Genomic DNA, 27,051 nt, shown 5'->3' on the forward strand with positions numbered 1-27,051 from the left:
ATTGTTTATTCGTTTATATTTTTTATGTACAGTTTTTTTTTTGTCTTTTTTTGTTGTGTTGATCATTTCTTTCCCGCTTCTTTTTATTCTACTTGAATGCAACGACTGTAAAACTCAATAATTTCCGCCTGGGTTGAATAAAGTATTCTGATCCTGATGAAATTTTTGCGCTTATTTCACATGGGCCGCCCTCAAGGGCTAAACTGGACCCTCTGACGGGCCGGTTTTTCAGGTTGTTCATATTTGTTGAGGTTATTCATATTTTATTGTGACTTTATAAATACTTTATAAATGTAAATATTTTCATTATGCTATTTGACATCCTTTACTGTTAACATCTTCAGGGTCATTTGTTCATTTTGAAACGTCATCCTGCAGACCGTATCGGACCCTTTCAGCGGACTGTACTGAACCTTTTGGTGGACTGCATTGGACCCCTTTGGTGGTGTTATGGAAATGTTCAACTGATAACCCACACATAAAGAGGAGGAGAGAAAGTTAGAGTTAAAATAAATAAATGCATTTATTGAGAAGTCAATCACAGAGAAACTCTGTAAGTGAAGTCTGATTAAACAAGAGAAAACTAAAGATTATATAGAACCAAATCCAACCCCCTCAAACTATGATGTCATTCCTTACGTACATCATACCACCCCATACTACTCCTTCTCTGCTCCGTGAAGAGGTCATGATGACCTCTCCACTCTAACCTTGCTTGGATCCAATCTGGAGTGCAGGCGCCATCCTCTATCCACACATTCAGACATTTAGGTGTTTGGGTTTTAACTCAAGGCAAGAACTTCGTTCCTGGGTTGGGGGTGTTACAGAGTGGTAAACATCACGCATAATGAATAATGACTCAGCATTAAAAGAAGATGTACTAACAGTATAAAATATAAAGAGTATAAAATATAAAAAGTAAATTTTTCCATCACATTTCCTCCCTTTTGATTATTCAACCGAATCAATCATGCAAAAACATAAAATTTACGTACGAGTATCAATAAATGATTATAAATGATTATCAACCCAGAGACAACCTAATTAAGCCATATTTCTCCAGATATTTTCCAGATAAATTATATGTAGCCAAATTTCCAGACTTTGTGTCTTTTTTCTTTTTAGATCAGGTTTGACATTGGAGGACAAATAGCAAAATACTATGAAAAAAATACTATAAACATCCACCCATGATCTATCTGCTTTTGGACATCAGTCAGAACAGTAATTTCCAGTTTCACAATTTTTGTTAATTTGACAGGATTACACGTTGCTTTCTTCATACACCATCAAATCATCATCAAGATCATCTAAGTCATCAAAATCATAATTATCATCATCATCATCAGTCACTTCATGCTATACCATACTAAAAGTACCAATCACACTGCTAATCATTGAACGTATTATTGGAATGATGCAACAGGATAATCCGAGGAGTAATACAAACACACCAAAAATCACAGCAATAATTTTCATCAACATTGCCTTCCATCCCCCAGACAGCAGCCAGCCCCAAAAATCCCAGCCTGTTGTTGTGTATGCAGTGTTTTCCTCATGTAGGACTCGTCTAAGGTGATCAAACTGATTGTGGAAACATCAGGTACATAGGTACAACACTGGTCGCCAATAAGATGACAGACACCTCCCTTTTCGGCCAATAGGAGATCTAAAGCTGCCCTATTCTGTAATGCGACAGTGCGGAGAGCTTTCATCTCACTGGTCATTAAACCCCTGTTCAACAGACGCAGTGAGATTCTCTAGCTCCACAGAAAGTTCTTCTATGTACGAGGCTAAGCGAGCAGGGCCGTACATGGGAATAATACTGATTACAAACTTATGGCCACCTGAAATCCGATCCCGTTTTACACGGGTGTGAGGCGGTGACATAACTGGGCTGATGGTCAATTTGGAGGTAGCTGGAACCAAATAAGAGAGGTGACATGTACCTGCCCATCATGCTGGGAGATACAAATAAGAGTGTTGACCACACGTCCACACCATATCTGTAGGACAGCCATACCCATAATCAGAAGGAGTTAGAGCTACGGTGGCATTATATGTGGTAGTAACATTAAAAATAAAATAAAATAAAATAAAATAAAAAGATGAGGTCTTAGCATCATAATGTGTCAGTGGGGATTGTGTACCTAGTAATGCCGTGAGATTGTAAAGGACTATAACTGGAGAAAAGTAAATTTATCAGCCCTGTTTTCACAATTTGCTAACCCGCATGCTACCTTGAGAGTAATGTTACACCCAGATGTGTCCCAAATTATACCGTGTGTGTTCTGTGACTGGGGAATGGAAGCACAACTGTGGAATGAAAAAAAAAAAATTAGACAGATCTCTGAGCCGAAAAACAACATTTTTCTGTACCATAGTAGTATTAGTGTCTCTAGAGAAATTTCTTGGATTTCTGAAGGAAGGTCACGTTGGGTCTCAACCCCAGCCAGGGGTACGTCGTGACAGACGAACAGACGGCCACTGTCCACTTTATCATTGTCAATAGTGTGTGATTGATCGAGAGAGGATAAGGAGCGAACAGAGTATCTTCATGTGAGCTGTGTGGCATCAAACTACACACATAGCACGATTGATTATAAACCTGAATTGAAAAATATGGGACCCTTTTGGCGGACTGTATTGGACCCTTTGGCAGAGTGGATCGTGCCATTTGGCGGACTGGATCGGACCCTTTGATGGACGAGATCAGACCCCTTTCGGCCCCCGGGCCATATGTTTGACACCCCTGCGGTAAAGGGTCTGTTGCGTTCTGATTAAATCTGCGGTGAATATTGACAGACGGTCCAACGTGGATGTGGACTTTGACTTTATGGTTCCACGCCTTCGACACTAAACCTGAAACAGACGAAGACGAACAGGAGACGACTGAAACATGAGGTCAGTTTGTATTAAATATTCACTGAAACAGCCTCCGATCCTTCATTATTGATGTTAAATCCTCCTTTTATTTATTTTAATTTCTTCTCTTCATTCTGCTTGGATTATTTTATTAGTATTTTTTCGTATTGTATCGTCTGTTTTTGTGTCTTTTCTTTTCTCTTGTATCATGTAGATGTTCATTAAAGCTCAGAGTTAATTCAAAGGTTATTTTATCAAAACAGAGAAAAACTGAAGAAAAAGTGACTTTTTCATCAAAATATTATCATTAACTGAACAAAAAAACAGACACTGACAATCTTATTTTATTCATTTTGCTTCATATTTTATTATTTTTTGTTCATTTTGTTACTTATTTTATACTTTTTTACTTAATTTTAGTCAATTTTTTGCATATTATTTTGTATTTTGTACATTTTCTATTCATTATTTAATATTTATAAGCCTGTCATTGAACCAACTCCATGGGTTTTACTGGGGAATCAATGTTGTAGAAGATGTCGGTGTTTCCATGGTAACTATGGAGCCTCTGAACGTCCAAATATGGTCATATTTGATGACCATGAAAGATGAAGAACTATATTTTACACCAATTATTGACATGGATTGATAGGATTTGTGGATCGACAGGAATTAAACAGTTTAGATCAGTAGATGGTTCTGGGTCTTTTAGGGTTCAGATCTGCGCTCATGTTCGACCCTCATGTTTGCTTCTCCTCAGTGCTGCTCCGCCTCCACCTGAACACCGACTCCAGGTCCATCTCGAGGCCCTGCAGTGTCACTTCACCTGGGACCTGGACTCCAGCAGGTCCAGGCTGCTGCGCCTTTGCGACAACCTGACGGACATTGGTTCGGAGGAGGGCTACGTCTGGCTGGGCCACATCTACAACCTGCAGGGCTTCATCCACCACCAGCTGGGCGACTGTGACCACGCCCTGCGCTTCTTCAGCCGGGCCGCAGAGGCCTTCCGCCAGATCCGGAACACCGTCTCGGACCAGGGGCCGTGGTTGGTGGTGAACTACGGGAACCTGGCGTGGCTGCACCATCACCTGGGGGAACCGGCGCAAAGCCGCCGTTACCTGCTGAAAGTGGATGAGCTGATGAGCGAGCACCCACCTCCGGAGCAGCACGACCTCCACCCGGACGTCTACGCCGAGAAGGCCTGGACCCTGATGAAGTTCGGCAGGAGTCCAGCGGCGGCGGATCTGTTCCAGAGCGCCATCCGGATGCAGCCGGACCACGTGGAGTGGTGCTCCAGCCGCGTGCTGGCGTTGGTTCAGGCCGCACCGACACTGGACGATGACATCATCGACAGGATGAGAATCGCAAAAGCCCACGATCCAGAGAACCTGTACCTCACCGCTCTTCACCTGGAGGCGTTGGCGAGCAGAGGGCAGAATGTTGAATCTGAAGCCCGTGAACTCGCCACCAGAGTTTTGAAGAAGCCGGCGAGCAGCTACAGCGGAATCAGACCATTACTGAGGCTCTACACCATGAAGATCTCCACCAGCGACGCCACTGACCTGGCGGAGGAGGCCCTGCAGAGGCATCCAGACCACCGGTACCTGAAGGACTGCGCTGCACACTGCTACAACAAGAGGATCCTCCTGGACCGGGACCAGGACCAGGACCGTCCAAACCAAAGCCTGGTGGACAGAGCCATCAGCCTCTTCAAAGATGTCATCGCGCTTTACCCCGACTCTTCGCTCAAGAGGAAAATATCCCTGGCAAACATTTACGCTAAGACGAACACTAACCTGGCCGAAGGCCAGCAGATCTTCGACGACCTGCTCCGCACGGACCTGGACCCAGAAGAGGCTCAGATGGTTTACAACTACTACGCCAAATTCCTGCACTTCTACATGAACCGGAGCGACGAGTCCATCCGGTTCCACATGGCGGCAGCGGAGATCCGTCCGCTCACGTTTTACGGCGAACACAGTCTGCGAACACTGGAGAGAATCCGAGATCGGAACAGGAACCAGAGGTGTCCGGAAATACGCGACTTCCTGTTACAACAGCAGCTCTGACGCTGTAAACGAACAATTCCCAAACCGACCTCCGACGAATCACAAAACCAGTCAGTTCCTCTGAGTTGGAGCAGATTCGGACGTTTCTGGACACTTTCAATTGTTCCTTCATATTTCTTATAAACGTTGCCTTGTTTGGTGTCGTTTTCTCAGCTGGATGATTTTAGTTATTTCTTTGCCTTTGACATGTTTTATTAACACATTGAACCTAAGAGATCATAAACTTTGTTATATTTTCATTTAAAGATAATTTATCATAATCAAACCATTTCTTTATCAATACCAGTTCTTTTTCTGTTTCTTGTAATGACTCAAATATATCTTTTTCAGTACAAAATAAATGCATATCATCAGCAAACATAATACATTTTCTCAGGTTTGATACAGAAAAAATATCATTTATATAAAGTGTCATTAATTTTGGATCCTAAGACCGATCAGATATCAGATGCATTATTGACCTTTAACCTTTGACCGATCATACGGGGGCGTTGACGTCTAAACAGACACATAAACGGATCCACAAACACAACGTTTACTGCACAACTTTAATGTTGCCCATATGGAAGACAGATTTACTTCCATATGCCCAGCTTTAAACTGATTTATTTTTATGACCCCACCGCCTGAAGGGGAGGGAAGGGGTTTTGTTTTTGATTTGTTTCTTTGTTTACACTTTAGCTGTAAAACTATTGGTTAATTTCAGACCAGATTGGGTTTATATTGTCAGTGACCAGAATAAATGGGATTACATTTTGGGAAAAGTAGGTCAAAGTTCACAGTTTTTTATGAATTTTTTTTATGTCTTGGACACAGACAGTTTATCCACGTGCTTGGTCTGATCAGGTTTAATCAGTCAGTACAGTTGTGTGTCGTTTGCATAATAGTGAAAATTAATACCATGATTTGTAATGACATGTACAGGTTATGTACGAAACCAGAATCACAATCATTTAACAGCAACTTTTTCAGGTTAAATGTTTCAGTTCCAGTTTATTCCGAATATACAAAAAAAAAACAAAAGTAATCCCACTTAGTCCTTACAAATAAAACAGAATGCGAAAAAACATGAAAAAACTTATAGATGTACATGAAAACAAAGTATGACTTCATTTGTACGTTTGAAAAGGAGTGGGAGGAACTAGCACTGATTTGACCCCGCCCCTTTTCCACATGAGTCAATCCTTTAGCCTCTGATCAGCGCAATATATGAACAAATTAAATAGTCAACCTCACTTATATTCACACACACACACTTATACTGACGTACAGAAAAGTAAATAAACACATACATACTTGAAGACAACACAAATTGAATACAGAATAAAGTAAATAAGACAAAATGAACAACAATAGCAGCAATCAAACAAAAACAAACAAAACCACAGTACCGCAGTACACAGTGTGTTGGAACTAAACTCTGTGTTCAGTTTGATTCTGTGCTGAGGCCCCATGAAAGCCAAACCATGTGGGCCCTTTATGCCGCGTTTCCACTACGTAGTATCGACTTGACTTGACTCAACTCGGTCTTTTTGCGTTTCCATTACGAAAAAGGACCTGGAATCTGGTACCAGGTACTAGTTTTTTGGTATCACCTCTGTTGAGGTTCCAGGACTGGGGACCAGATACTAAAAGGTGACACTGTGTAAACACTGCAGACCACTGATTGGTCAGAGTCGTCTCTGTGACCCGCCCTTTTACAAAAAACAGGTGCAGTAGTTTTATAGTAAATGTAGCGGTAGGTTAATCCACATGACGACAGTCTGTAAAACTACACCATTCAGTCAGGAGACTCAGTCTTTGGTGGCCAACATAAAAATTCAGCATGAGTTTGATGAGACAACACACAACGAACAAGTTTATCAGCAACTCTGAGCAGATGGCAAGGAAGTAACATGCAGCATCGCTATGACGACCAGGTACTGTACAGTCTGTAGTTTCCTGTAATGGAAACGGTCTGGAATAGGACCTGGTACCAGAGTGGAGTCGAGTTGAGCCAGTTCCACGTACTGGAAATGCGGCAGACGCACAAAGCAGCCAGCAGTAAACCACATAGAAACATATAAAAACCACATAGAAACATATGTAAACCACATAGAAACATATATAAACATATATAACCCAGTTCATCAGTACACCACACCTTAGCAGATCTCTCATATCTTATTCATCTACAGTTCCATTATTAGCCAACTTTGCGTCATTTCAGTTCAGCTAGCTTTAGCTAGTAACATCAAACGTTTTTTAACATTATAAAAGGTTCCATCCCTCTATAATTGGATTATTTTTCTGCTTCGTCTTCTCTCCTCTTCTAAACTGTGCAGCTCAGGCCTTGGAAGGCCTTTTCATGCTGATAAACTCTCCATCCTTTACCTGGATGTTTAGTTCTACACCTGTCTGACTGTCATTCAGCTCCACTCTGTCTCTGTCACTCCTGCACATGCTCAGTGAGCACCGGTCTGGGAGAGTTCACCTGAGAAATTACAGGGGGGGTTGTTGTTTTGGTTTTTTTTTCTCTCATTTCTTTATTTTTAAGACAATTAATGAGAAATTATCATGTTATCAGTTATCAGCCTATGCCATGAACCGGCCCTGCACACATGGACACACATATGCATGCGCATGCAAGTAAACAGACACGTGTAAATGACACCTGTGATATTCAAACAGACACATGAACAAATGTACATGTAAATGACACCTGTGATATTCAAATCTGTCTAACTGACGTGACCCGGACAGAACAAATGCAAACATGTTGACAACTTACGCTAAGCGGTTGATGATACGAACTGCCTCCTGTCCGGTCCAACTCTTTTATTTATTTATTTTTTCCTGTCCTGTCCCACTAGCAGATAACTGTAGCTTTTACAAGTAGATGGAGGAACAGCAGGGACGGCCAATCACATGTACGATAGCAAAACCGCAGAGCCAATCAGAGAGTGATAATTAGGTTAGAGGCGGGACTTCTAGCAGGGACTGACTATTAAACCTTTTGTGTGCACGCACGTGCACCCCCCATTCCACACCACCACACCAACAGATGAATTCCACTGGAAACACTGACTGTATCCAATGGTTCAATAAATCAATCATTAAGTAATGTGACACGATTTTCTTATGAAGTACATAAACAGTATTTAGCTTTTATTCTTATAGACTGTATTGAACGAGAAATTCAGGTTCTCAGGAAAATCACCGCTTATCAATTAATCGTTAATCAATCAATAAGGTCAACCAACTAATGATTAATGGATTAATCGATAATTTGCATCCCTGGCGTTGACCCGTGGGAACCATGGGTTCTAGATGTGGTCGATTTTATGGTGAGAAGAGTTGACTTTTATGAAAAAATGTGAGTCTATATTTTATAAGTGGGCAGGGTCAAGGGCATCACGGATGGACCGCCCACTACTTTTTGATTCATACCTTTTGAACCAGACCAGTTTCAGACAAATATTCCACAGAATTGTAAAGGTCTAAATGCCATCTGAAACAGACTCAAAGGACAACATTTAGTTTAAATATTTTTAGATGAAAAACATCCAAAACTAGAAAATCATTCAGAGCGCAGACCTCCACCAAAGCAGACCAGTCTTCTAATGCTGTGGCACTGTCATCAAAACCTCCTGATTAAAAATAAGTCCAACTACTTCTGTGTTCAAACTGATGCTCCGTCTTCTAGATCTACACACTGATCCAGTGGTTGGATTTCAGCCAGTGGGATTTTAACATCACACATCTGATCTGCCTGTAGGCGTTGGTCCTGGTCCTGCATCATCCTCTCCATCACCTCCTCCTCCACCCTTCGAGTCTGATCCTGATGACTCTTGTTGGCCAGACTCCTTTTTCTGCACCAGTGGACCAAACTGCCAAAGACGCAGAGCACAAAAAGGATCGATGCAGCCACTGTCAGCCAAAGCCAAAGCCCAGGGATATGAGGAACCACTGAGGAGACACAAAACACAGAGTGAACCTTCTGCTAACCAGGTGAACGTATTAAACACACTTTAACCCTCTGGTGTCCAGGTGAGTATATAGTTTGGGTCTGTAAGGGTTAAAGGTGGACGTTTGGGTCTTTAAGGGTTAAAGGTGGACGTTTGGGTCTTTAAGGGTTAAAGGTGGACGTTTGGGTCTGTAAGGGTTAAAGGTGGACGTTTGGGTCTTTAAGGGTTAAAGGTGGACATTTGGGTCTGTAAGGGTTAAAAGTGGACGTTTGGGTCTTTAAGGGTTAAAGGTGGACGTTTGGGTCTTTAAGGGTTAAAGGTGGACGTTTGGGTCTGTAAGGGTTAAAGGTGGACGTTTGGGTCTGTAAGGGTTAAAGGTGGACGTTTGGGTCTGTAAGGGTTAAAGGTGGACATTTGGGTCTGTAAGGGTTAAAGGTGGACGTTTGGGTCTTTAAGGGTTAAAGGTGGACGTTTGGGTCTTTAAGGGTTAAAGGTGGACGTTTGGGTCTGTAAGGGTTAAAGGTGGACGTTTGGGTCTTTAAGGGTTAAAGGTGGACGTTTGGGTCTTTAAGGGTTAAAGGTGGACGTTTGGGTCTGTAAGGGTTAAAGGTGGACGTTTGGGTCTGTAAGGGTTAAAGGTGGACGTTTGGGTCTTTAAGGGTTAAAGGTGGACATTTGGGTCTGTAAGGGTTAAAGGTGGACGTTTGGGTCTTTAAGGGTTAAAGGTGGACGTTTGGGTCTTTAAGGGTTAAAGGTGGACGTTTGGGTCTGTAAGGGTTAAAGGTGGACGTTTGGGTCTGTAAGGGTTAAAGGTGGACGTTTGGGTCTTTAAGGGTTAAAGGTGGACATTTGGGTCTGTAAGGGTTAAAGGTGGACGTTTGGGTCTTTAAGGGTTAAAGGTGGACGTTTGGGTCTTTAAGGGTTAAAGGTGGACGTTTGGGTCTGTAAGGGTTAAAGGTGGACGTTTGGGTCTTTAAGGGTTAAAGGTGGACGTTTGGGTCTGTAAGGGTTAAAGGTGGACGTTTGGGTCTTTAAGGGTTAAAGGTGGACGTTTGGGTCTTTAAGGGTTAAAGGTGGACGTTTGGGTCTTTAAGGGTTAAAGGTGGACGTTTGGGTCTGTAAGGGTTAAAGGTGGACGTTTGGGTCTTTAAGGGTTAAAGGTGGACGTTTGGGTCTTTAAGGGTTAAAGGTGGACGTTTGGGTCTTTAAGGGTTAAAGGTGGACGTTTGGGTCTGTAAGGGTTAAAGGTGGACGTTTGGGTCTTTAAGGGTTAAAGGTGGACGTTTGGGTTTTTATGGGTCTTCAGTTGTTTTGTTTTTTTTCGTTATACTAAAACAAAGACATAAATTGCCAGTTGTCATTATTTACAGGTTCTTCTGTTCTTATTGTCCTGGTCCGGTCCACTGCAGATCAAATCAGGCTGAATGTGGAACCTGAAAGAACAGGAGTTTGAGAGCCCTGGTCTAGAACACGCTACACCAGTGACCTCAGACGATGCAGTACCAGCCTCCCCATCGACTTCATCACCCGTGAGGTCAGAACTATGGGACGAAAGTCGTTGGAGTTCCTGGGATTTTTCGTCTTGGGAACAGGGATAATACAGGCTGTCTTCCATGATGAGGGGACCTTCCCCTGGTGCAGCCTCAGGTTTTTTCGATTTAATCTTAAATGTGACAAACTCAGTCTTGAACTGTTTTGTATTTCTTTGTTTTTTTTCTTGAAAATCCCTGTTTCATGACATTTTCTTTTCTTTTTCTCTCTCTGCTTTTCTAAACGCTGTATCTGTACTTGAACAGAAATGCAGTCGAGGAAAGTAGAAAGTACTGCACGACTGCTTTGAAGGACTTTTTAGGTGAATGTTTAGAATTCAGCACTAATACAAATAAGAAGATGGAGAAGAAACTCACCCAGAATAGGAGGAGGCGGAGTCACAATGGAGCTGCAGTTAACTAGAAAAATAAAAAAAACAAAAAAAAAGTCCCTTAATGTGGAGTCCATCCTTCCCAGTTCAAACCAGTATTCACTTAAATACAGAACGTGTAAAACAATATGTTTTCATTTACAAGGAAAAAAAGAAGTGAATCCAATCAAATTCATTCATAAACTCTGACTCCAAAAACTAATTTAATATTATACATGTACTACTACAGAAGGAAGTATTATGTTGTACTATAGTAGTAGTACTAATACACATGTTGTACTATAGTAGTAGTACTAATACACATGTTGTACTATAGTAGCAGTACTATTGCACATGTTCTACTATAGCAGAGGTACTAATACACATTCTACTATAACAGCGGTACTAATACACACATTCTACTATAGTAGCAGTACTAATACACACATTCTACTATAGTAGCAGTACTAATACACACATTCTACTATAGCAGAAGTACTAATACACAAATTCTACTTCAGTCAGTAGTACTACTATTGGTTGTATACTACACCATATTTTGTAGTAAACATATATTTATTAACCCTTTGCACTGACGTCACAGTTATCAGGTGACCAGGGCTGCAGTTCCATGGTGGACGGCAAAAGCAACACAACAAACAAACGAATGAGCGACAGATTCTGTCTACAGCACTGAAAATAAAGTTTTGGAGTTGTCCTGTAAGTGACTCACCTTACTGACGGCACAAAGAACGCTGTTTGGAGAAGTTAGCGATAGCAAGGCTAGCTACAGACCCATACCTTCTGCCTCCTGGTGTGTTTACAGATCTGACTAAATCCTCCAGTCTACTGGAGTTTAAAGCACACCATCTGTTCCATTCTGTTCTAAATGCAGTGTCCCCATACACAGGTGTGATCTAAAGCAGACTACAGTCTGGATGATCCCAGTTCTTAGTCTCAGGTTCGATTCCCCAGTGGCTGTACTGCACTCACACCAGAGGAATGGATCTCATAATGGTAAAGGTCAGATACAGCTAACGTTAGCTAGCTAGCTGTGTATGTTTTGAACATGTTTCCTCATCATGCCATCCAAACTCAAACAGACTGGAACCAAAAGCAGCTCTAATGAACCAACACTGTGTAATAATGTGTGTGTGTGTCCTCAGTATCCTACAGTATGAGCTCTTCTGTTGAAGTGTCTGCCTTTGTACTGTCTACACACAGTCATATGTACAGTTCCACCTCTAGAAATGATGGAACAGCATCAGGACAAGAACAGTAGGACATAGAACAGAGTGGAGCTGGTCCAAAGGCAGACACTCCAACAACAGAACTAATACTGAAGGGACTGATGACACACACTGGAACACAGTGGATCATAGGAGTTAACCCAGTCTAGCTAGCATTTGGTAGAGCTAATGCTAATGCTGTGGACACAAACAGAGTCTGTTCTATCTGTAATATCAGGTCCATCAGATCCAGGCTCTGTCTGGAACCAGCTGAAACCATGGATGGAACTGTTGTGTGCCACCACTGGATGTGTAAAGCAGGGTTAAAAAAAACGAATAAAAACCAGGACATTCCAATATTAGCCGGTTTGCCGTCCAGTGTGCAGTCCGGCACTTCTGCCGTCCGTCATGGTGCTCCATTACAGCGTGAACAGAGAGGGACATAACATGCAAAGGGTCAATACTATGGACAACTGAATGACCTCTGACCTTTAAGTACCATCTGAGTACATTTATTCCAAAATACACTCTGAACCAAGTAACCTGACCCTAAATACTACTACTACTACTACTACTACTACTACTACTACTACTACTGTGTTGTGTAGGATGAACTGTGATGGTCAAACAGGAAGTGATGCGTCTCTTGGACAGATGATGACTTTGAGGACTGACTTTAATGTGACACAGACTTTATGGAAGTTTGTGTTTTTATCAGATACTTACATGAACACACAACTGCAGTCCAGCCCTGAGGAAACACACACACACACACATACACACACACACACACGCACACACACACGTATGTTAAAAGCAGGCCGTGGTCCAAACACACACACACATGTTTGAACTGACATGAGGAACACATTCAGCTGAGTAATGACAGACAGATGAACAGATCACAGATAACTGGATCAGACTGAGGTTTAACAGATCTGATCCAAGTCAAAGTCAGATTTAAACTCAAACCTGAGTCTGTTCGTGAAATGACAGGTGGAAGTGTTCTGTGGACACCTGTGTTTGGAGTCTGTTTACCACACTGAGCTCTGTTCTCTGCTCATTCAAACTCTGACTTTTACTTCCTGTCTAAACCAGCAGGTGGCACCAGAAGGCCTCCAGCTGGGACCGTCCACAGTCCTCATAGTTGGTGACATTCTCTTTGTGATGGGTAATAGTCAGGTGTTGTTTACCAGTTTCAGACAGCCCCGCTGGTATGTGGTGTAGTTGCTACAGGTCTTCAGGATGAGGTACTGGTCCGATACGTTGAACACCTGATCGCTGAAGTTGTCAACACTGACAGCCAGATTTATTTTCTGTAAATAAACAAACAAACATGATTCAGTCGTAAACTTCCTGCTCTGTCACCAGCAGCGGTAGTGGGCGGGGCCTCAGAGGATGGAACAGTGTGTGGGGGGGGGGTCCTCTGTGTTTCAGAGCTACTCAGATACCACTGAGATCTGATCTGGGTCTGTTGTCCTGTAGACGAACACAAACTAGAACAGTTCAATGGTTCATATTTGTCTAACTCCTCTGTTCTTAGTCTGTGCTTCATTTCTTTGTGTATTTGGACTCTCATAGTTCAGACAGTTTCAGTCTGAACCCTCCAGCTGCTGATAAACTATCTTTACATTCATTTGGACAAAAATCTGCTTTTTGCAGATGATGTTGTCCTGTTGACCACATTGAACCTGGACCTTCAGCGTGTCCTGGGGCGGTTTGCAGCCCAGTGTGAAGACAGTGGGATGAGGATCAGAACCTCCACATCTAAGGCCATGGTTCTGGACCGGAAAAGGTGGTCTGCCCTCTCCGGGTCGGTGGAGAGTCTTTGCCCCAAGTGGAGGAGTTCCAGTATCTTGGGGTCTTGTTCATGAGTGAGGGAAGGATGGAGCGTCAGATTGACAGGTGGATGGGTGCAGCGTCTGCAGTGATGCAGTCGCTGTATCAGTCTGTGGTTCAGAAGGAGCTGAGCCCAAAGGCCAAGCTCTGGATTTACCGTCAGTCTACGTTCAGACCCTCACCTGTGGTCATGAGCTTTGGGTCAGGACCCAAAGGACCAGATCCCAGATACAAGCGGTCCAAATGAGTTTCCTCTGTAGGGTGGGTGGGCGCACCCTTAGGGATAGGGGGAGGAGCTCAATCACCAGGGGCGGAGCTCAGAGTAGAGCCGCTGCTCCTCCACATCCAGAGGAACCAGCTGAGGTGGATCAGACATCTGGTTCAGATCCTCCTGGACTCCTCCCTGGGGAGGTGTTCTGGTCATGTCCCACCAGGAGGAGGCCTGGAGGAGAACCTGGGACACACTGGAGAGACTATGACTGCGGACTGGACTGGGAACGACTCGGGGTCCACCTGGAGGAGCTGGGGGAGGAGTCTGAGGAGAGGGAGGAGTCTGGGCGTCCCTGCTTAGACTGTTGACTCTGTGACTTGGCCCCAGATAAGAAGAAGAAAATGGATGGATCATTCACTGATCATGCAGATGTTCATTAGTAAATTAAACCTGCTTACGTTGGAGTCCTCCCACAACCAGTTGCAGTCCGGTGCCGGCGGCGGCTCTGACAACCACAGCCTGAACATCCCATCAGAAGTCTGAGTGACGTTACAGTGGAGACCGAACACCGCCCAGACCGACGGCAACATCAGCATCAGCCCAACTGGAAACAAAGACAGAAGTGGGTCAGTGAAGGCAACATGATGGGTTCAGGTCAGGACATGAAGACAGAGGATGGCGTGGACTGGTCCATGTTCCACATCACATCCGTCATTTGTGCAGGTTCAAAAAAACAGACCTGACTGATAGTCAACCCTGAGGACACACACACACACACACGCACACACACACACACACACACACACACACAGCTTCATTTCCTCTGACTACTGCAGCTGAGTGGAACTGCACTTCCCACAATGCACGCTGTGACACATGTCTGAACATGACCATGTGACCTACAGTCTGTAAACACATGGACTGTTTATGGTGGAGTACAGTATGAGGAAACACATTCAGCTGAGTAATGACACATGAACAGATTACAGATACTGAGGATCAGACTGGTGATAAAAGTCAAACTCAGCTTTAAATGACAAATAATTAGATTTTTATGTTTTTTTTTATCCAGCAAAATAAAATTAAAATCAAAATGAGCAAAAAAAAAAAGAACATAAGAGTAAAGAAAAGCAACAAAAATAAAAAGAATAATGAAGGAAAACATAAAATAGCAAAATAAAATTCCAACTAAAATAGCAAATCTCAAACAGAATAATTAAGAACAGGTAATTCATTGGTTTTGTTCTGAGTGTCTGTTCTTAGTTTGGTGTTAACACTGACTTTTACTGGGTTTATAATGTGGATGTTTGGCTTTATTGTCCATTTTCTGAATCTTCTGCTGTTTTCTGTTCCTCTGTGTTTTAGTATAAAAACACTTGAAGTTTTTCACATATTTATTATCAGAAACAACTGTAAAATGTCCATAATGGAACTTTTTCAGATTGAATAAAATAAACTTTCAGCTATTTTACGTCTGCTCAAACATGCGTTCAGTGTCCATATTACGGCTTGATAGTTTTTGTCATTTCTAGGTGTTTTTTAACGCTCCAACCCACCTTCTGTGTGAGGGAATAAATGAAATGAGTGGGATCTGATGAAACTTGAATGACATTAATCATAAAACAAACAGAATCATCTCTTTTTACGTCCCAGACAGATTCTTTAAGGCAGTCTTTGATGTTCTTTTGCTGTTATCTGTATAAAATTGCTGAACTCCCACAGACCAAGGTTATAATAGTTTTGAATTTTTAATTATAGTTTAGTTTTAATTAGTTTTGACTTTTTTTTTCTCTTATTCAGTTAGTTTTAATTAGTTTTTAGAGCAGGTTTGTTAGTTTTTATTAGTTATTGTTTTTTTCTGAATGCTTAGTTTTGGTTTAGTTTAGTTTAGTTTTAGTATTAGTTTTAGTTATTTCATATATTTTATCTTCCTCATCATCCTATTCAAAGAAATTAGTGAGGCGCGGATATGGGTTACCCTGGACACTGTATTTGGGCGTGGGGTTAGGGCGGCTCATGGACTGAGCAGAGACACAATGTACCGTACAATGTATAAATTCCCTATAGCAGGTTGAGGGGGGGTGCAATCCATACACAACGTCACTTACGTGAAACAATGCGAAGATGTGCAAAGCATGAGAGGAGATGCACAAAGCAGCCAGCAGTTAAAGCAGATAGAAACATATATAAACCAGCTAACCAGCAGTTAAAGCAGACAGAAACATATATAAACCAGCTAACCAGCAGTTAAAGCAGATAGAAACATATATAAACCAGCTAACCAGCAGTTAAAGCAGATAGAAACATATATAACCAGCTAACCAGCAGTTAAAGCAGATAGAAACATATATAACCAGCTAACCAGCAGTTAAACCAGATACAAACATATATAAACCAGCTAACCAGCAGTTAAAGCAGATAGAAACATATATAAACCAGCTAACCAGCAGTTAAAGCAGATAGAAACATATATAAACCAGCTAACCAGCAGTTAAAGCAGATAGAAACATATATAACCAGCTAACCAGCAGTTAAACCAGATACAAACATATATAAACCAGCTAACCAGCAGTTAAAGCAGATAGAAACATATATAACCAGCTAACCAGCAGTTAAAGCAGACAGAAACATATATAAACCAGCTAACCAGCAGTTAAAGCAGATAGAAACATATATAAACCAGCTAACCAGCAGTTAAAGCAGATAGAAACATATATAAACCAACTAACCAGCAGTTAAAGCAGATAGAAACATATATAACCAGCTAACCAGCAGTTAAAGCAGACAGAAACATATATAAACCAGCTAACCAGCAGTTAAAGCAGATAGAAACATATATAACCAGCTAACCAGCAGTTAAAGCAGATAGAAACATATATAAACCAGCTAACCAGCTGTTAAAGCAGATAGAAACATATATAACCAGCTAACCAGCAGTTAAAGCAAATAGAAACATATATAACCAGCTAACCAGCAGTTAAAGCAGATAGAAACGTATATAAACCAGCTAACCAGCAGTTAAAGCAGATAGGAACGTATATAACCAGCTAACCAGCAGTTAAAGCAGATAGAAACGTATATAAACCAGCTAACCAGCAGTTAAAGCAGATAGAAACATATATAACCAGCTAACCAGCAGTTAAAGCAGATAGAAACATATATAACCAGCTAACCAGCAGTTAAAGCAGATAGAAATATATATAACCAGCTAACCAGCAGTTAAAGCAGATAGAAACATATATAAACCAGCTAACCAGCAGTTAAAGCAGACAGAAACATATATAAACCAGCTAACCAGCAGTTAAAGCAGATAGAAACATATATAACCAGCTAACCAGCAGTTAAAGCAGATAGAAACATATATAAACCAACTAACCAGCAGTTAAAGCAGATAGAAACATATATAACCAGCTAACCAGCAGTTAAAGCAGATAGAAACATATATAAACCAGCTAACCAGCAGTTAAAGCAGATAGAAACAGATATAAACCAACTAACCAGCAGTTAAAGCAGATAGAAACATATATAACCAGCTAACCAGCAGTTAAAGCAGATAGAAACATATATAACCAGCTAACCAGCAGTTAAAGCAGATAGAAACATATATAAACCAGCTAACCAGCAGTTAAAGCAGATAGAAACATATATAACCAGCTAACCAGCAGTTAAAGCAGATAGAAACATATATAAACCAGCTAACCAGCAGTTAAAGCAGATAGAAACATATATAAACCAGCTAACCAGCAGTTAAAGCAGATAGAAACATATATAACCAGCTAACCAGCAGTTAAAGCAGATAGAAACATATATAAACCAGCTAACCAGCAGTTAAAGCAGATAGAAATATATATAACCAGCTAACCAGCAGTTAAAGCAGATAGAAATATATATAACCAGCTAACCAGCAGTTAAAGCAGATAGAAACATATATAAACCAGCTAACCAGCAGTTAAAGCAGACAGAAACATATATAAACCAGCTAACCAGCAGTTAAAGCAGATAGAAACGTATATAAACCAGCTAACCAGCAGTTAAAGCAGATAGGAACGTATATAACCAGCTAACCAGCAGTTAAAGCAGATAGAAACGTATATAAACCAGCTAACCAGCAGTTAAAGCAGATAGAAACATATATAACCAGCTAACCAGCAGTTAAAGCAGATAGAAACATATATAAACCAGCTAACCAGCAGTTAAAGCAGATAGAAACATATATAACCAGCTAACCAGCAGTTAAAGCAGATAGAAACGTATATAAACCAGCTAACCAGCAGTTAAAGCAGATAGAAACATATATAAACCAGCTAACCAGCAGTTAAAGCAGACAGAAACATATATAAACCAGCTAACCAGCAGTTAAAGCAGATAGGAACGTATATAACCAGCTAACCAGCAGTTAAAGCAGATAGAAACGTATATAAACCAGCTAACCAGCAGTTAAAGCAGATAGAAACATAAATAACCAGCTAACCAGCGGTTAAAGCAGATAGAAACATATATAAACCAGCTAACCAGCAGTTAAAGCAGATAGAAACGTATATAAACCAGCTAACCAGCAGTTAAAGCAGATAGAAACATAAATAACCAGCTAACCAGCGGTTAAAGCAGATAGAAACATATATAAACCAGCTAACCAGCAGTTAAAGCAGATAGAAACATATATAACCAGCTAACCAGCAGTTAAAGCAGATAGAAACATATATAACCAGCTAACCAGCAGTTAAAGCAGATAGAAACATATATAACCAGCTAACCAGCAGTTAAACCAGATACAAACATATATAAACCAGCTAACCAGCAGTTAAAGCAGATAGAAACATATATAACCAGCTAACCAGCAGTTAAAGCAGACAGAAACATATATAAACCAGCTAACCAGCAGTTAAAGCAGATAGAAACATATATAACCAGCTAACCAGCAGTTAAAGCAGATAGAAACATATATAAACCAACTAACCAGCAGTTAAAGCAGATAGAAACATATATAACCAGCTAACCAGCAGTTAAAGCAGACAGAAACATATATAAACCAGCTAACCAGCAGTTAAAGCAGATAGAAACATATATAACCAGCTAACCAGCAGTTAAAGCAGATAGAAACATATATAAACCAGCTAACCAGCTGTTAAAGCAGATAGAAACATATATAACCAGCTAACCAGCAGTTAAAGCAAATAGAAACATATATAACCAGCTAACCAGCAGTTAAAGCAGATAGAAACGTATATAAACCAGCTAACCAGCAGTTAAAGCAGATAGGAACGTATATAACCAGCTAACCAGCAGTTAAAGCAGATAGAAACGTATATAAACCAGCTAACCAGCAGTTAAAGCAGATAGAAACATATATAACCAGCTAACCAGCAGTTAAAGCAGATAGAAACATATATAACCAGCTAACCAGCAGTTAAAGCAGATAGAAATATATATAACCAGCTAACCAGCAGTTAAAGCAGATAGAAACATATATAAACCAGCTAACCAGCAGTTAAAGCAGACAGAAACATATATAAACCAGCTAACCAGCAGTTAAAGCAGATAGAAACATATATAACCAGCTAACCAGCAGTTAAAGCAGATAGAAACATATATAAACCAACTAACCAGCAGTTAAAGCAGATAGAAACATATATAACCAGCTAACCAGCAGTTAAAGCAGATAGAAACATATATAAACCAGCTAACCAGCAGTTAAAGCAGATAGAAACAGATATAAACCAACTAACCAGCAGTTAAAGCAGATAGAAACATATATAACCAGCTAACCAGCAGTTAAAGCAGATAGAAACATATATAACCAGCTAACCAGCAGTTAAAGCAGATAGAAACATATATAAACCAGCTAACCAGCAGTTAAAGCAGATAGAAACATATATAAACCAGCTAACCAGCAGTTAAAGCAGATAGAAACATATATAACCAGCTAACCAGCAGTTAAAGCAGATAGAAACATATATAAACCAGCTAACCAGCAGTTAAAGCAGATAGAAATATATATAACCAGCTAACCAGCAGTTAAAGCAGATAGAAATATATATAACCAGCTAACCAGCAGTTAAAGCAGATAGAAACATATATAAACCAGCTAACCAGCAGTTAAAGCAGACAGAAACATATATAAACCAGCTAACCAGCAGTTAAAGCAGATAGAAACGTATATAAACCAGCTAACCAGCAGTTAAAGCAGATAGGAACGTATATAACCAGCTAACCAGCAGTTAAAGCAGATAGAAACGTATATAAACCAGCTAACCAGCAGTTAAAGCAGATAGAAACATATATAACCAGCTAACCAGCAGTTAAAGCAGATAGAAACATATATAAACCAGCTAACCAGCAGTTAAAGCAGATAGAAACATATATAACCAGCTAACCAGCAGTTAAAGCAGATAGAAACGTATATAAACCAGCTAACCAGCAGTTAAAGCAGATAGAAACATATATAAACCAGCTAACCAGCAGTTAAAGCAGACAGAAACATATATAAACCAGCTAACCAGCAGTTAAAGCAGATAGGAACGTATATAACCAGCTAACCAGCAGTTAAAGCAGATAGAAACGTATATAAACCAGCTAACCAGCAGTTAAAGCAGATAGAAACATAAATAACCAGCTAACCAGCGGTTAAAGCAGATAGAAACATATATAAACCAGCTAACCAGCAGTTAAAGCAGATAGAAACGTATATAAACCAGCTAACCAGCAGTTAAAGCAGATAGGAACGTATATAACCAGCTAACCAGCAGTTAAAGCAGATAGAAACGTATATAAACCAGCTAACCAGCAGTTAAAGCAGATAGAAACATATATAACCAGCTAACCAGCAGTTAAAGCAGATAGAAACATATATAAACCAGCTAACCAGCAGTTAAAGCAGATAGAAACATATATAACCAGCTAACCAGCAGTTAAAGCAGATAGAAACGTATATAAACCAGCTAACCAGCAGTTAAAGCAGATAGAAACATATATAAACCAGCTAACCAGCAGTTAAAGCAGACAGAAACATATATAAACCAGCTAACCAGCAGTTAAAGCAGATAGGAACGTATATAACCAGCTAACCAGCAGTTAAAGCAGATAGAAACGTATATAAACCAGCTAACCAGCAGTTAAAGCAGATAGAAACATAAATAACCAGCTAACCAGCGGTTAAAGCAGATAGAAACATATATAAACCAGCTAACCAGCAGTTAAAGCAGATAGAAACATATATAACCAGCTAACCAGCAGTTAAAGCAGATAGAAACATATATAAACCAGCTAACCAGCAGTTAAAGCAGATAGGAACATATTATAAACCAGCTAACCAGCAGTTAAAGCAGATAGAAACATATATAAACCACTTATAAACATATATAACCCAGTTCCTCATCAGTAAACCACACCTTAGCAGATATGTCATATCTTAATCATCTCCAGTTCCATTATTATCCAACTTTGCTTCAGTTCAGTTCAGCTAGCTGTAGCTGTAACATCAAACGTTTTTTAACATTCTAACAGGTTCCATACCTCTGTAATTGGATTAGTTTTCATCCTCCTCTTTTCTCCTCTTCTAAACTGTGCAGTTCAGGGCTTGGAAGGCCTTTTCATGGTGATAAACTCTCCAGTGTTAACCTGGATGCTAGTTCAACACTGACTCTGTCCTTTAGCTCTGCTCTGTCTCTGTCACTCACGCGCACACACACGGTACACCAAAAAAAAAAAAAAAAAAAAAAAAAACACCCATGTATCACTCCAGTAAACCCCAGACAGGACTGTGCTGCTGTGTCCCAGCTTTAGTCTGTATGTTCCAGGTAGAGTGGGGACCAGAAGACCACTGGGAACCACCAGTGAGCACACATGACAGACTGTGAAGTGTTGTATGGTGTCACCAGCTCAAACTGCTGGAGCCAAAGAAATGAATTTCATATCAATCCGACACTGACAAAGACGAAAACGAAGGGAATTGTATCCATAATTTTTATACGTTTTAGTTAGTTTTGTAAGTTCACAAAACAGTTTCAGTTAGTTATCGTTTTTTTCTTTTAATTAGAGTTTTTATTTATTTCAGTTAACGAAAATGTTTTTTCAATTTTAGTTTTCGTCATTTCGTTCGTTTCCGTTAATGATAATAACCTTGCCACAGACACACCCTTCACAAGGTTCCCAGTGTTTCTGCTGCTGTATGTGTGACAGTTTACAACAGCAGTTTAACAGCAGCAGCCTCTGGGCACGGATGACTAACAGAGGAACCTCTGCTCAGATGACAAAGGAATATGATAGGAGAGGCAACAGGTAAACAACTGAACCCACTTCAACAGGACAGACTGTCAGAACAGAACACCAGATGACTGAAGTTCCTCTAGTTCGACCTTTCAGAAACCTCTGCCTTAATCCAACATTTTAGTGTTTTTTATGGATATTAAACTCATGTTTTTGCGCTAACAGTAGGCGCAACACTGAAGAAAGGCTCATCACAAAAAAAAAACAAACAAACATGAAAAACAGCTCCTCAGTTTCTCTTATTTTCTCTGAAAATCCAACAAAAACGTCACATAAACTCTATCAGGAAGTTCCGTTAATGCAGGGGTTTCCACAGGGGGTCTGCGTAGCCCCAGGGGTACCTGGAACAACCCCAGTGGGTATGGGACATTTTCTGGGAAAAATCCATGAAATAAACCATCTTTGGAAAAATCTACGCCCTGAACTTCAATCAACATCTTCTTTATCATTATTTAAAAACCATCTGAAAAGGACGGTCACTTATGAAAAAATGTCAGGATGATGCATTTGATTTGGATGTGGATTTAAAATGTATTTATTTATTTTTTTTTTTTTAAGTTTTTCAGTTATATCGTATTTTTATTCTGTATTTCTTTATGTGCATTGTTTATTTCCAGGGAGGTCTGGCTTCTGTCCTCTCCTGCACAATGGTGTTACGCACAAAATTTATTTATTTATTTCTTGTTTTTTCTTCTGTTGTTTGTGATGTGCAAATAAATAAATATTAATGCACAAAAGCAATTTACATCATGTGAATCTTCAGGAGGTAGCGAAAAGATAAATGAAGTGAAAGTTTGACTTGACTTTCTGTGTGGGCTGTTCACACACACACACTGGGCTGTTCACACACACACTGGGCTGTTCACACACACACTGGGCTGTTCACACACACACACTGGGCTGTTCACACACACACTGGGCTGTTCACACACACACACACTGGGCTGTTCACACACACACACTGGGCTGTTCACACACACACTGGGCTGTTCACACACACACACTGGGCTGTTCACACACACACTGGGCTGTTCACACACACACACTGGGCTGTTCACACACACACTGGGCTGTTCACACACACACACTGGGCTGTTCACACACACACTGGGCTGTTCACACACACACACACTGGGCTGTTCACACACACACACTGGGCTGTTCACACACACACTGGGCTGTTCACACACACACACTGGGCTGTTCACACACACACTGGGCTGTTCACACACACACACACTGGGCTGTTCACACACACACACTGGGCTGTTCACACACACACTGGGCTGTTCACACACACACACACTGGGCTGTTCACACACACACACTGGGCTGTTCACACACACACTGGGCTGTTCACACACACACACTGGGCTGTTCACACACACACTGGGCTGTTCACACACACACACTGGGCTGTTCACACACACACTGGGCTGTTCACACACACACACTGGGCTGTTCACACACACTGGGCTGTTCACACACACACACACTGGGCTGTTCACACACACACACTGGGCTGTTCACACACACACTGGGCTGTTCACACACACACACACTGGGCTGTTCACACACACACACTGGGCTGTTCACACACACACTGGCTGTTCACACACACACACTGGGCTGTTCACACACACACTCGGCTGTTCACACACACACACACTCGGCTGTTCACACACACACACTGGGCTGTTCACACACACACTGGGCTGTTCACACACACACACACTGGGCTGTTCACACACACACACTGGGCTGTTCACACACACACTGGGCTGTTCACACCACACACTGGGCTGTTCACACACACACTGGGCTGTTCACACACACACACTGGGCTGTTCACACACACACTGGGCTGTTCACACACACACACTGGGCTGTTCACACACACTGGGCTGTTCACACACACACACACTGGGCTGTTCACACACACACACTGGGCTGTTCACACACACACTGGGCTGTTCACACACACACACTGGGCTGTTCACACACACACTGGGCTGTTCACACGGACGCGCATCTGTCTATTTATAGACCGGTCGGGCCCACGCACGCACGCGGTTAAACCAAAGCTGTAGGAAGTCCCTTCTGTTGGAAATGTGACATGTGTGTTTATGAAGTGTATAAACGGTGTTTAGCTTTTATTCTTATAGACCGAATGGAAGGAGCGACAAGAAATGAGTGAAAAGTTTGACATGACCTTCTACGGGGGGGGGGGTGTCACAGACTGCACCGCTCTGTACCCAGAGGATTACAAGGCGGACGCGAAGGGACACACGCACGCATCCCCCGGCGCGCGTGCGGCCGAGTAATCCCCCCCCCCCCATTACACACCGCCACATCAACCTGGACCTGGACCTGAAGCCAAACCTGGACCCGGACCCAGACCCGGACTCATGAATGTCCCCCAGACCTGGACCCGGACCCGGACCCAGACCTGGTCTTCCTGTCCTTTTCTCCTTGTGTTCCTTGTGTTTGGGTTCAGACTGGACCTGTTGTGTTCAGTACAAAGTTCATTCAAATGAATGAATGAATGAATGAATGAATGAATGCAGAACTCACAGTAAATAACCTTTGACACAAACATTTTCTAAACTCATGAAAATCACAGAAGTGTCTGAATGTCCCCCTACAGTCATTAGTCCTTCCAGTTCTGACCTGTTAGTGACATCAGGTCCAGTTTTTAATGGTTCTTCATGTATTTTTTTTTTTTTTTGTCACATGTACTTTTTATGGACTGCGATATATATATATGTATATATATATATATATATATATATATATATATATATATATATATATATATACATGTATATATATATATATATATATATATATATATATATATATATATATATATATATATATATATATATATATCTCCTCTCTGTTAATGACTTCGTTCATTCCTAAAAGCAGGTTTTTCTTTTCCATGTGACCTCTCTCTCCTTCTGTAGTTTCTGCACAGACTGTCAGATTCATCTGTGACACAAACTGTTTTGAACTCTTTAAACTCTCTCAGTAAACTGCAGTCTGCTCCAGATCCGTTCACATCTGAACCACTTCAAACACACAACATCCAACTCACCGCTGCAGCACATGCGCACAGTCCTGTCTGTGAAGTCCATCCTGTGGTGTCTGTGGTGTCTGTGGTGTCTGAGCTCCTCAGATCCAGATCAGCTGTGACCGGCTCTGCTCACAGGTCCTGCTTTTATACAGCAGTATGTCGGAGGGGTGGGTCGTGTGCGTAGAGTAGAAAAGGGAGGGGAGGGACGGTCTAAACAACTTCTGTTTTTTTCTTCTATCTGAACAACTTGCCGTTGGAAGCCATGGGAACTTTGACTCACCAAATGAAGCTTCATTACGTCACAGGCTTGAAGGATGGGCGGGGCTAACAAACTCCCAGTTGACTTGTAATTTCCCAACCTTCTTGAGCCACGGCACAAATTTAACTTTAGAAAAATCACCAGGCACACCACCAAACAAACAAAACAAACAAAACAACAAACAAAAATGTCAGAAAAAGTGTATTTACTGAAATATTATTCAAATGTAGTCTCAGTGTACTGGGTGTGAAACCTGGACCTGTTCAGCTGAACACAAAGCTCATATTCTTACAGGAATTGAACACACACAAATATTCCTCAACAGCTCTGAGTCTCTCTCTTTTTTCGGGGGTGGGGGGGTGAACCCCCAGATTGAAGTCCGATGTGTAATAGTATGGGAGGCATGTCCCCCTGCCCCTACCTGATACCTGGGGTTTGGGGGTTACTCGCTAATCCGCGCGTCACTATTGGGACTGCGGTCAGTCCAGCTGACTCTCCTTTTTACGAAGTCAGTCCAGCCGCTCCAACATTTCCAGTGCTCCCGTATTACAGACTTTACGGTAAAAACACGGAGGTGGTTGAGAAAGTCAGCGCAAGGATGCTACAGCGTGGATCATCTTCCGGTTTTCAAAATAAAATGTGGGTTATTGATGGGCAATAAACAGACGTGTCAGTGTGATTCTTCACTGGTTTTTAACCATTCTATCGTCCGCGGTGACTTACCGTACGTGTTTGCCGGCAGCGGTGATTCAGGATACACCCCAGACCCTTTGAACAGATTAAAACATTTTGTTTCAATCTCTTCAATGAATATTTATCTTGTATTGAGCTGCAATGCTAACATTTACAATGTTAATTTCATTAAAAATAGGGAAATTATTCAAATGTAATAAAAAGAGGGGTAACTCAACCAGCCCATGGAGTACTACGATCCTGCAGTGATTTGGGGTCAATAGGTCACATGACCTGCGAGCTATTGAGCTAAAATGCTAATATTTACATTTAAAAAATCACTAAAAATAGCAAAAGTGTTAAAACATCAAAACAATGACTGTAACTCATTCAGCCAGTACCATACTACAATCCTGCAGTGATTTTGGGTCAATAGGTCACATGACCTGCAAGCTATTGAGCTAAAATGCTAATATTTTCATTTAAAAAATTAATAAAAAGAGCAACAGTGTTAAAACATCACAAAAATGACCGTAACTCGTTCAGCCAGTACCGTACTAAAATTCTGCAGTGATTTTTGGGTCAATAGTTCACATGACCTGCAAGCTATTGAGCTAAAATGCTAATATTTACATTTAAAAAATCATTAAAAATAGCAACAGTGTTAAAACATCAGAAAAATGACCGTAACTCATTCAGCCAGAACCGTACTAAGA

At 41.2% G+C, this 27,051-nt stretch overlaps 2 protein-coding genes across 2 annotated transcripts; one reads left to right on the forward strand and one right to left on the reverse strand.

Moving 5' to 3' along the window:
* The first annotated feature begins 2,814 nt into the window (after positions 1 to 2,814).
* LOC115417640 (interferon-induced protein with tetratricopeptide repeats 1-like) lies at positions 2,815 to 4,934 on the forward strand. The gene is made up of 2 exons (XM_030131651.1): positions 2,815 to 2,904; positions 3,626 to 4,934. Exons 1-2 carry the CDS (start codon positions 2,900 to 2,902, stop codon positions 4,932 to 4,934), a joined length of 1,314 nt encoding a protein of 437 aa, XP_029987511.1. The 5' UTR covers positions 2,815 to 2,899.
* A 2,887-nt stretch (positions 4,935 to 7,821) lies between these two features.
* Positions 7,822 to 25,513, reverse strand: LOC115417677 (uncharacterized). Its single transcript, XM_030131704.1, has 6 exons — positions 25,426 to 25,513; positions 14,519 to 14,664; positions 13,204 to 13,326; positions 12,737 to 12,761; positions 10,789 to 10,830; positions 7,822 to 8,882 (listed from the first exon to the last, which is right to left on the reverse strand). Exons 1-6 carry the CDS (start codon positions 25,463 to 25,465, stop codon positions 8,596 to 8,598), a joined length of 663 nt encoding a protein of 220 aa, XP_029987564.1. The 5' UTR covers positions 25,466 to 25,513; the 3' UTR covers positions 7,822 to 8,595.
* Positions 25,514 to 27,051: the final 1,538 nt, after the last annotated feature.

This window comes from Sphaeramia orbicularis, chromosome 4, assembly GCF_902148855.1.
Source record: "Sphaeramia orbicularis chromosome 4, fSphaOr1.1, whole genome shotgun sequence".
NCBI lineage: Eukaryota > Metazoa > Chordata > Actinopteri > Kurtiformes > Apogonidae > Sphaeramia > Sphaeramia orbicularis.

What these genes read in the sequence shown, in the direction of transcription:
- LOC115417677 (XM_030131704.1), bottom strand. Translation starts at nt 25,465, where the DNA reads ATGGACTTCACAGACAGGACTGTGCGCATGTGCTGCAGCG. An exon ending in TGTGCGCATGTGCTGCAGCG is followed by an intron (nt 14,665 to 25,425) that starts GTGAGTTGGATG and finishes CTTTGTTTCCAG; the next exon opens with TTGGGCTGATGCTGATGTTG. An exon ending in AGCGGGGCTGTCTGAAACTG is followed by an intron (nt 12,762 to 13,203) that starts GTAAACAACACC and finishes GTGTTTCCTCAG; the next exon opens with GGCTGGACTGCAGTTGTGTG.